This window comes from Doryrhamphus excisus, chromosome 9 (assembly GCF_030265055.1).
Source record: "Doryrhamphus excisus isolate RoL2022-K1 chromosome 9, RoL_Dexc_1.0, whole genome shotgun sequence".
NCBI classification, from domain to species: domain Eukaryota; kingdom Metazoa; phylum Chordata; class Actinopteri; order Syngnathiformes; family Syngnathidae; genus Doryrhamphus; species Doryrhamphus excisus.
In genome coordinates, this window is record NC_080474.1 from 15,444,387 (window position 1) to 15,454,951 (window position 10,565).

General features: G+C 38.7%; 1 protein-coding gene and 1 long non-coding RNA gene across 2 annotated transcripts; both read left to right on the forward strand.

The window, feature by feature from the left end:
• Window positions 1-1,068: 1,068 nt before the first annotated feature.
• Window positions 1,069-7,350, forward strand: atp6ap2 (ATPase H+ transporting accessory protein 2). Its single transcript, XM_058082428.1, has 9 exons — window positions 1,069-1,222; window positions 1,983-2,113; window positions 2,186-2,314; window positions 2,395-2,490; window positions 3,100-3,237; window positions 3,336-3,389; window positions 4,903-5,052; window positions 5,132-5,251; window positions 6,766-7,350. The coding sequence occupies exons 1-9, from the start codon at window positions 1,069-1,071 to the stop codon at window positions 6,958-6,960; spliced, it is 1,167 nt and encodes a 388-aa protein (XP_057938411.1). The 3' UTR covers window positions 6,961-7,350.
• Window positions 7,351-7,710: 360 nt separating this feature from the next.
• LOC131136028 (uncharacterized) lies at window positions 7,711-9,512 on the forward strand. The gene is made up of 3 exons (XR_009131682.1): window positions 7,711-7,870; window positions 8,835-8,924; window positions 9,078-9,512. It is a non-coding gene; the product is annotated as an uncharacterized LOC131136028 (long non-coding RNA).
• The last annotated feature ends 1,053 nt before the right edge of the window (window positions 9,513-10,565 follow it).

Genomic DNA, 10,565 nt, shown 5'->3' on the forward strand with positions numbered 1-10,565 from the left:
TTTCTCAACCAATTCAAGCCATTCCAACGTCACACTTTTCAACATGTTCAGGACATTGAGACTACCCATATTTATACTCTCAAAAACATCTAAATTCTCCCCTGATTTACACTGTTCAGTAAAACTGCTACTACTTCCAACCGATTTCTCAACCGATTCACCTCATCCCAACATTGAGTCATTCAACAAAGGCAGGACATGCTATTAGCAGCACAAAAATTCCCACATTTTTTCTTCCAGAATACAAAATGCCTTTGATCTAACATGTTTTAGCTACTTTCACATTTTTCACATTTATCACATATCAGACTGTTCATAAATCTAAAGTCATAAATCTCATTTGGGACATTTAGCCTTCCCGGTAAATTGCACTATCATGCTAGGTGGTAGCATGTTAATACTAGCATTTTTATCCATTTCCATAGCTAGACACTTATATAAAAACTTACCACACTTACTGTGTTTGGTGTTAGCATGGTAAAGTTAGCATGTTACCACTGATTGCATGCTAACATTAGCACTCTAACTGTGTAGATAATATAAATGTAGTACTTTACCTTTATTTTATTTGTTTATTTGCCTTTATATTTTCTACAACAGTCTCTTCTGGCATTAATCCTTTCTGGAAATGTATTTTTGCATCTATTTTTGTATGCATGTACGTTTTCTGTCTAAATACAACACGACTGATGTGCGTGTGTATGTGCTGCGTGGGGCGTGGCCTGCAGCTTTGGTAGCGTGAAGTGGTCAGAATATATAGTTTTCGAGCGTCAGTGCTATATGTCTATGGTTAGCGCCCCCAAGGCATATTGCTCCTTAATTATAATATTTTAATTAATTTCTTTATACGCTTAACTGTGTAAAACACAAACAAGTATGCTCCTCACTTCCCTTCCTGCCTGTACCACGTGACCAAGTACGGAATTGTGGTTTGTGATACATATATTTTTTTATCGAACATGCTTTACAGTAAAGGTAAATAGTTCGATTGTGCAACGTGGCAAAAGCTATGATATAATATTTCATTAATTTCACTGTACAAAAAAAGGAAGCCATTCCGTTTACGTCATGATGCTGTTGCATCACGTGACCAGGCGTGACGTATCATGTCAGCTGATCACTGCTAAGCTGCAAAGAGAAGGCAAAAAGATGGCGCTGACTGGCGGTCCGAGGTTGAAGGCTCTGTCCTCTGCACTGCTCTCCCTGCTTTTCCTCTCCACAGGTAGAAATTATGTCAACATATTTACACATCTCATCTGTTTTTAACGTGATAGTGACTGAATACTGAGGTCGAAATGTTTGAAGGATGACAGTCTGGACTATGCTAACCTAGTTTGCTAGTAACGTTGATTAGCTCATTCATTTGATGCTCATTTCTGTATTTTTTGCCTGCACACTAAAATGAGGCATTTATTCTGCTATTGTTATCTTCCTGTGGTAGTTTCTTACCGGTTTGGTCACCTGACAAGCGTTGCTAATTGGGGAGGGGGGCGCATTTCGTCAGTCAACCAAACTAACAATAATTTGAATTACTTTGTTTAATTTACTCAAAGTCTCAGTTTTAAACATGACAACAGTTTAATTGTGTGTGATGTGTTGTATTTGTTTTGTCGTGGTTTGCTATTATTACAGTAGAAGGGATCGTGTCATGTGACAGGCCGCTAAACCGGAAGTTCAACGTTGTCTTTCCATCACGTGTCGCTGCCTTTTTGTCATTGCAGATATAAGACACGGAGGTTTTAGTTCCCTTATTTAGTCGCATTAAAGTGTCAGGGTATTAAAGAATAATGGATGTTTAAGTCCAGTTCTGCACCCGTACTACCACAGTAATGAACAGTGTCAGTCAAAACTGAGCATAGCTGTGGCGTTATGTGTATTTAGTGACTTAAAGATATGATATTTAGGATCATAACTGATCAGAAGCTTATAACATGTACATTTATTTTCCTTTGCTAATTGAGCATGTTTGTGCCGTCCTCCAGGAGTCCATGGTGACAGCATGACAGTGCTGCAGGCTCCTGAATTTGTGTCCTTCCAGAAAGGAGAGTGGCCCGTCTCTGGGGAGAAGATCCCAGACCTGGTGGCTCTCACCATGGGCTTCTCTGTTCAAGAGGTGCTTTGACAATTTATGGTTAGCATTTCAACTAAAATCTTCTTTTATATCAGTTTGTGTTTTTGTACCCAGGAACTGTCTTGGCCTGGTCTGCAAGCCGGTCCTTTGTTCCAGCGTCCCCGTGCTAATGTTCTGGTGGTGGTCCGAGGCGCTGATAGCCTCAACTTCCCTCAGAGTGTGGCCTCCTATCCACTAGAGAATGTGAGTCAGTCTGAGCTTTCTATGTATTAAACTTTTTACAGGTTTTAATCATATTTTTCTCCCATTTTTACCCCTCCCAGCCAGTACCCTTCACGATGGACAGCGTTGCCGAGACAGTGCACTCCCTGTTCGCTGAGGACACGCCTGTAGTGCTACAGCTCGCCCCAAGTGAAGAGGTACAAATTAAATCCTAACCTTCAACCTTTTATTTGCGCTAACTTAATCTTTGCAGCGGGGGAGCAACAGCAAATCAGGAGGGAACTTATTGTCAGCTGACTGATGTCATGATATTTACAAAGTGACTTTCATGCCATCGACCCACGCTACCTTTTCTATTTCATTATCCATATCTTACTTATTGTGTGAAAAATATGGGGTAATAACTATAAAAGCAATCTTCACTTGTACTGCAAAAAAGGTCAGTAAGGATAATTCACAATGCCGCCTACAGAGAACATACTATTTCTAAAATAACAAATACTTAAACTTGCTGATATAGTTACTTTTCAAACAGCTAAAATAATGCATAAGGCTAAAAATAACCAATTACCTAAAAATGTCATCCAATACTTCTCTACAAGAGAGGAGAAATATGATCATATATGATCATAAATATGTCATTGCAAACTTGGCCATAACACCTTCAGGACAGATTCATGTGTTCCATTTTCTGCAGCACTAATTGCTGGTACCCTCTGTGAAAAAAAGTAAAGGCAACCTGTGGAACCTTGTCTTAGAAGTTCCACATAAGATTGCTTATGTATCCTCAATTTCTCACCATGCAGAGGCTGTACATGCTGGGCAAAGCCAACGCTGTGTTTGAGGACCTACCAGTGACTTTACAGCAGATCCGAGGCCGTTTGTCCCAGGAGGGCTCTGTGCTGGCTTCCCTGCCCCTCAACTCCCTCAGTAGAAATGCAGAGGTCACTTCTCAACAGAACCACTTTACTATGCACTAATATGTGGAAATATTCTCATTATAATAACATCTTTACTATTACTGTTGTTCTACTGTATGCAGGCGGATTTGCTCTTCCTGTCCGAGATCCAAGTTCTGCGTGATATCACTGCTCTGGTGAGTCAGCCGCTGGAAACTTTAGCAAGTGCTTTTAGAACGCCATCAATAGAACACAACAGTTGTGTGTTTGTAGCTTTAATACTAATGAGGTGTGTTTGTCCATGCCTGTCTCCAAGTGCAATTTTTACATATACACTTGTAATAGATATCATACTGTATATTAGGGATTGACCAATATTTTTTGGGGGGGCTGATGCCAATACCGATTTTTTTCCATCACCCTTAGCCGATGGCCGATTTTGCTTGGGCCGATATTTGTGGCCAATACTGCTTTTGATCCCTCAATTTATATGAAAATATGACCATGATAACAAATATTACAAGTCTCATGTTTAAACAAATATTTATTGAAATGTAAACACTGAACACAGTAGGATTCAGCTTTCTTAAACACTCATTTAAACGGTATTATCAACTTTAAAAAGGAATAAATATTCAACCATGTGCTGTTATAGTTTAAATTTATCAAGCATTGATGTGATGACTGCCCCTCCGCAGCGTGACACCCCCCCACCCGCCTCCACACACATCACACTGACAAAATTTAGCACGATATATAAAACATTTCTCTCATCATTAAAATTCGTGTTGTGCACGATAAAGACCTCTCATAAGCAGACACGGCTGCTCCAGAGAGCTGCCCCGGCGGATGCCTGACTGTAAATCATGCGGCGGAAAAATATATCGCGAACCCACGCGCGTATCGGCTGATACCGATTCAAGGAAAAAAACACAAATATCGGCCGATCCTTACTGTATATCACACACAACAATGTAACATTAAGGAGTGGGACCGGAGGACACAAATGTTAGCAACATTAGAATAGCTTTTTGAGCTACAGTGAATTGCAGTCGCATTTTAACAGCAACATCATGCGAGGTTAGCTTATTTGCTATGCTACCACAGCTGTCACTCAATGACTACTTTTGATTTAAAGACATCGTCAGTGAAGGGATGCGAATATATTGCCGGGACTAATATACATAGGCATACACAATATTAATTGTTCTTACCAAGGTACCCTGACTTTACGTTCTGATGTTTTTGTAGCATGTTTGTGTTTTCAAAGGAAAATATGATATTTGGTAAGTGACAAGACTTTTGTCCAAGTACAATCTGACTTTTCTGAATAAGGTGTATTATTATCTGAAACAACTACAGCTACTACAGGGGAAGTTATTATTATTTTTAGTTCCTACAAGGTGAATAAGCGGCACAACTTTAGTCAAACACTGTACACAGAGTGGCTCATCTAACTTGGGGTGGATTTTTTTCCCCTTTGTGACGTCATGAAAAGCTTCAAAAGGGAGTGTCTGAGCTATCTTCTTCCAGGAATGGAGCAAACATGTGAGGGACATAGATATTTATCACATTTAGTGCTCTTAACCATGCTCACACAAGGAACACATTTTACTCTGAGAACATCATTTAAAGGTCACCTTTGTATAATAGAGGACCTTTTAAAAGCATGAGCACAGAATAAAACTTTTTTTGATTGCCATCCTTCAGCTGCAGAGACACAAGCATTTGGCCAAGGACCACTCTCCAGACCTGTACTCCTTAGAGCTGTCTGGATTAGAGGAGCTGAGCCGCACCTACGGACAGGACTCGCCACAGTACCGTGATGCTATCGCTATTCTCGCCTCTGTCTTGCAAAAGGTGAGGAGGAAGACGCGAGCCTTTCCAATCATCAATGTAGACTTTATCTAAAACCATGTTTGTGTGTTCATTGTTGTAGTTTGGAGAGGATGTATACAGTCTTTATGGCAACAGTGCTGTCGTGGAGGTGGTGACCGTGAAGAACTTTGAGGCTCCCTTGACCAGGAAGTCCCGCTCTATTTTGGAGTCCAAACAGATTGTAAGTCTGGAGTGGTACTCAAAAAAACCCACAATGCATTTCCAATGCAGTAAATAGTATATTACTTTCTTTTTTTCTTTGATTGAGCATGCTTTGTTTTTACAGTAGACTTGTAGTACACAAAGCCACGTACGCCGTGTGGTAGTTCTTTACTGTAAATGAAAATATTGACAGTTACTAGGGTACCCATTATGTCATTGTATGGTCATATCACCTTGTGCTGTGGTACGAGGTGCATTATTAAAAAAAATAAAAATAAAAAAAAACCTTAAACTGTATTATGGAAAGCAGGAAGTGAACAAATGTAGCAGTTACTGATTGTAAAAGTACCAGATGGAGGGGTAGGATTTAATAAGCTTTGCTTCTTCCTACTCCTTTTGGACATGTGGAACTGTGAACTGATTATGGGATGCATTCAATTGTAATCTGATGCATGTTCAAATGAAATAAAACTAATACCATTACCAAAATAGTCCTACAGCCATTTGCAATGTCTGCAAAAGAGCGCTGCATTCAAAAGCACACATTTAATAAGTATGAGTATGAAATGCAGCTTTGGACTTTTGGAGGAAAGACGAATATCCAAAAGAGAGCGAACAGACAAAGCACATCACTGAATTTCGTTGTCAAATTTGTTGCTCCGGTCAACCAAAACATCGAGTTGGTGAAGACGTTGCTTTTTGTGGGTGTAACTGCTCTACGGCTACTGTGACAGATTTCCTGCAGCAGCACCCCCACCTCTGTAGTTTTGTTCTCTTCACCTGCTGTGCTTCAATTAATAATTTACCTTTTGCTCTCTGCATTTTGAAATCCGTGTCTGCTCACGGCCCTATACCGTCTCATGCCCTTTTATGGGCATTGATGGGCTATTACTTATGCTCATCACATGTTCTTTAGACTCAAATTTCATGCACTTAGTTTAGGAGGAACTAAGATTCATCAGTTTAAGAACACAGCTGTGAACAATTCTGTGGCATGTTGACGAATCTGAGTATGGGATGACATTTTTGGGCCGTGGCATCTATTTGAACAGAGGCAACTCTTTGAGGAAATATGGTTTACAGGGCTGTTTGCTTTTAGTTTTTTTTTTTGTTTTTTTTTTGACTGTTTGGACTGTTTTCTCGCCTGGCGTCGGGGAGAAGGCTCTGCATCCGCTGTAGAACAACCAGGTTTAGAGACAGCTACTTTCCCCTGGCCATCAGACTGCTGAATGCCAAATAAGCCCCTCTACCTGCCCATACGCATACGCAAAACCTAAAATTATTATTATTGTTTCAAAATTATTTGTGCAATTTACTGTTTATGCTGTACATTGTTGTTCATATTTGATGTTATCTATTTATTCTCCACATTATTATTATTATTATACGGGAGCCAGGCAACAACATTTCGTTGGCAATTTCACTGCTGTGTTATTGTGCAATAACAATAAAGGAAGTCTATATCTAACTATCTAACTAACTAACTATCTATCAAACTATCTAACCAACGTGGTTGTCCACACTGTTTTGTAGAGCAACCCGGGCAGCCCTTACAACCTGGCCTACAAGTACAACTTCCACTATGCCGTGATCTTCAACATTGTGCTGTGGCTAATGATCGCGCTGGCACTCGCCGTCATCGCTGTCGCCTACAACCTGTGGAACATGGACCCAGGCTATGACAGTATCATCTACAGGATGACCAACCAGAAGATCAGGATGGACTAAAAAAAAAAAGACACTTGACCTCCTGCACTCCTTTAGATGCTCGTGTTTGTTTGGTGTGCCGTCATGTTTTGTGAGTACCTTGAAGCTGTATAATACCGCAATTGGTTTGTGCTGCTGTGATCATTGACAATGTTTAAATTGCATTTCATTCCTACCAAGTAGTTTGGAATAATGGTGAATTTATGGAAAGTCTGTTTTAAGTTAAGTAAAATATTTGTGTATATATTGAAATATGACTATGACAAACTGCTGTGCTCTTATTGTGAAAAGATTATTGTGAAGATATGTGTTTATTCCTGCAAATATTCACCCTGCAGTTGTTGGGTGATTATTATTAAAATACATGACGTAAGATTTAAATGGCAAAACAATAAATTGTGATGCTGGTCATGGTGATTGATGTCTGTTTTTAGAAACATGAATTGTAATGCCAAATGTAAGGATGTACTATATACATTTATAGAAAGTTAATATTTCTGGAATCCTTTAAAACCCACTCAGTAACCCTCTGAATAACTTCATACAACAAATGTAATTTAAAAAGCTATAATCTGCGTCATTAGGTTACACTTGAATCAATTCGCTTTAAGACTAATCGCGTCAAAGGCCATTCTGTTACGTAAAAATCAATATAAAGCAAGGCGGCTCGTGAAAATGTGACTGGTTCTTTGCGTTTTTTTCCGCTGGTTGACGCTGTCACATGATCACGTTGCATGTGTAAACTCTCAGCCAATCTGACAGCAGATGCTACCTTAAGCCCCGCCTCCACTGCTATTTGTGGTATATAACTGGTTACCTTTTGTGAACACTTCCGGAAAGAGCGACGCCCTTAGAAAACAAACAACTCCTAATAATCAGCTTTTAAAGAGCCGTCAGTAAGCAGCTGATATGGTTTGACTCATTATAAAAGGTACGTTTTCGCCGCTTCTTAATCTTCTTAAATGTTATTTCAAGTGTCTGTCAGTGTCTTGTGTATCGACGTTGTAAACATGCCATAAGCTGCATTTTCTCGACCCTTAAAGATCCCTTAAAGGTGTTTTTTAACGCTCGGGAACTTAAATATAACTTAAATATGACTGAATGGCTGCGGACATAGGGTATCTAACGCACCTCATAGAGCATAAGAGGTGGCGTAGCATAATTATTTTGAAATAATTGAAATAGTGAACGTCGGTTTAGTAAAACCGTATGGTTGGTAATGTTCACTATCATTAAGCAGGCCATGAAGCATGACGCTTAACACGCACTCACAGCACAAAAAAATAAAAATAAAATAAAAAATATATTTAATATATATATATATAAACACACACACACAAATATATATAAATTAAAAATATATATATATAATTTTTTTTGTGCTGCTAGTGCGTGGATTGATTAAGCTTAATGATAGTGAACGTTACCAACCATATGGTTTTACTTAACCGACTTTCACTATTTCAGTTTTATATGTATATCCATATACATACACACACACACATATATATATATATATATATATTAAAAAATGAGACGCATTGTTTATTGTGTGCATCGGTGAATGCAAACTATCTGAGGATTCACCATAACTATTTTACTACATTAAACTTGCAAAATGTGTATATTTGCATTGTACATCATAAGGCTTTATTACATGTGACATTTTGACCCCCCCAAAATTAGTGTGAGCTTAGGTTTAGTTAATACTATAGCCGTACTGAGGGGGAAAAAAGGAAACCAACCAAGGCAAGATAAACCGTTTTCACCGTGCGATTTAAACCCAAAAGTATGTGGAAAGGCCAAAAACTACTCTGGACTGCAAAGGGTTAACATTCATGAGTTTGGTCTCAATGTGATCTAACTCTGTTAAATATCACTTGACTGTTTGACAGCGAGCATCTACGTGGTCAGGAAGATCCGGGCGGCCCTTGCAGATGGACCCCAACTGGAAAAGCCGATTGTAACGCCATGTTGTGCTAACGGTAAGACGCAATCCTAACGTTAATTTAATTCAAAAACACTTGTACAAATTTAGCAATAACAGTCCAAGAATTTTATATTATACTGTTAGTCTTCTATTTTACTTTATACTATATAGGTAGTGATGGTAATGATGTGCGTCTTTTTCTACTCAGCTGAAAGGAAGGCAGAGGGAGCCCTGAAAGGTCCACCACCGGCCACCTTAATGACTTCTGAAGTTGAAGACGTCGGGGCAGCAAGCTCCAGGATATCTTCAGCTGTGCAGAAGCATGGCTCCTGATGTTAAAAGGATAACATGGTTATTAAATGATATAAAAAATATCAACTGACTATCCAAAAAAATGACAACATGGTTATAAATCAGGCTTAATTTTGTACAACCATGAAAGATATGTCATTATGTTGTTTAATATTGTTTAATGACCATGTTGTGGGCTGGGTAACTAACGTAATAGCCTTCATTGTACGCTGTAGTGTTTGAAGACTGACTCACCAACTTCTCCCACAGAGGCTGAGCATGTCTGATGTTTTTTTGCAGTTATATAAATGAAGTATAAATACACATGTTGCTCGCAGCAACACTTGCAAAACCTTTTTGTTCTGTTTTCTTCAACATCCTCACTCATGGAAGCATAAACAACGGTATGTTCAGTCATCTGCTCTATGGCAATATTTGGTAACTGAGTGGAACGAAGTTGCCTCATTTTACTATCACAGCAAATTATGTGATTCCTGCCAATCAGGTTGAATCAATGAAAAGTTAGATAAACAAGAAAAAAATAGAACCAACACAACATCTTGCCTTGGGTTTTCTTGTTGTGTTGCTACAATGTAAGTCACATCCTGAAGTGGACATTGATTGGCTGTCATTGTTTTTGGGCTGGTTTAGCATCAGCTAATAGGCTCCCATTATGGGGAGGGAACGTGAAAAATGGAGAAGCATGTGAGAGTTGTCGGCCCAATAAATCGGATATTTACATTTCAAAAATTCCCTAACTGCAGCATTGATAGTATTATGCCTTTATACTGTCAGGAATGGAAGCACAGTCTAACAGTTGAAAGTGAGAGTGAAAGTAATTACCTGTTAGATTTTTTTTTATTTTGTGATTTATTTTTTGTTTGTTTGTTGCTGACAACGTTCTGCACCACACTGCAGCCCAGTGTTTGACAACCAACATTAACTTAAGAATAAGAAAGGCGGCAAGCGAAAGAAGATGAAGGCGGGCAGTTGTTTGAATGGGCCACTGTGATTGGCTTATGTGTGAAAATAGGGTGCGATAGTTATAATGTTTATGATGTCATCAAAGAGGCCTTCTAGAAGCTGGGGTCAGACACAAGGTGCGAAGAGAAGACAGCTGCCATTTATTGTTCAAGTATGTATCAGTAATACAGTGAAAAGGATATGTGAAATATCAATATTTACTATATTGCAGTCCTGGATAATATGCACTTTGGCCAACCAGTCAAAGTTCTGATTGCATTTAGATTCACAACAATGTAATAAAATGAATATAAAATCAAATTTGTAAAAAAAAATCTGTCAAATTAGTTTAAAAAAAGTTAAAAGTGAAGACAACTAAAAAAAAGTGTGGATTAAACTTTATAAACACAGTAGAATTGGCTATCTTTTATTGCTAGCTTTT

Excerpts from the sequence above, each read along its gene's own strand:
- atp6ap2 (XM_058082428.1), top strand. The coding sequence starts at position 1,069 with ATGATGCTGTTGCATCACGTGACCAGGCGTGACGTATCATGTCAGCTG. Across the intron at positions 2,114-2,185 it reads TGGGCTTCTCTGTTCAAGAG|GAACTGTCTTGGCCTGGTCT; the intron begins GTGCTTTGACAA and ends TTTTGTACCCAG. Across the intron at positions 2,491-3,099 it reads AGCTCGCCCCAAGTGAAGAG|AGGCTGTACATGCTGGGCAA; the intron begins GTACAAATTAAA and ends CTCACCATGCAG.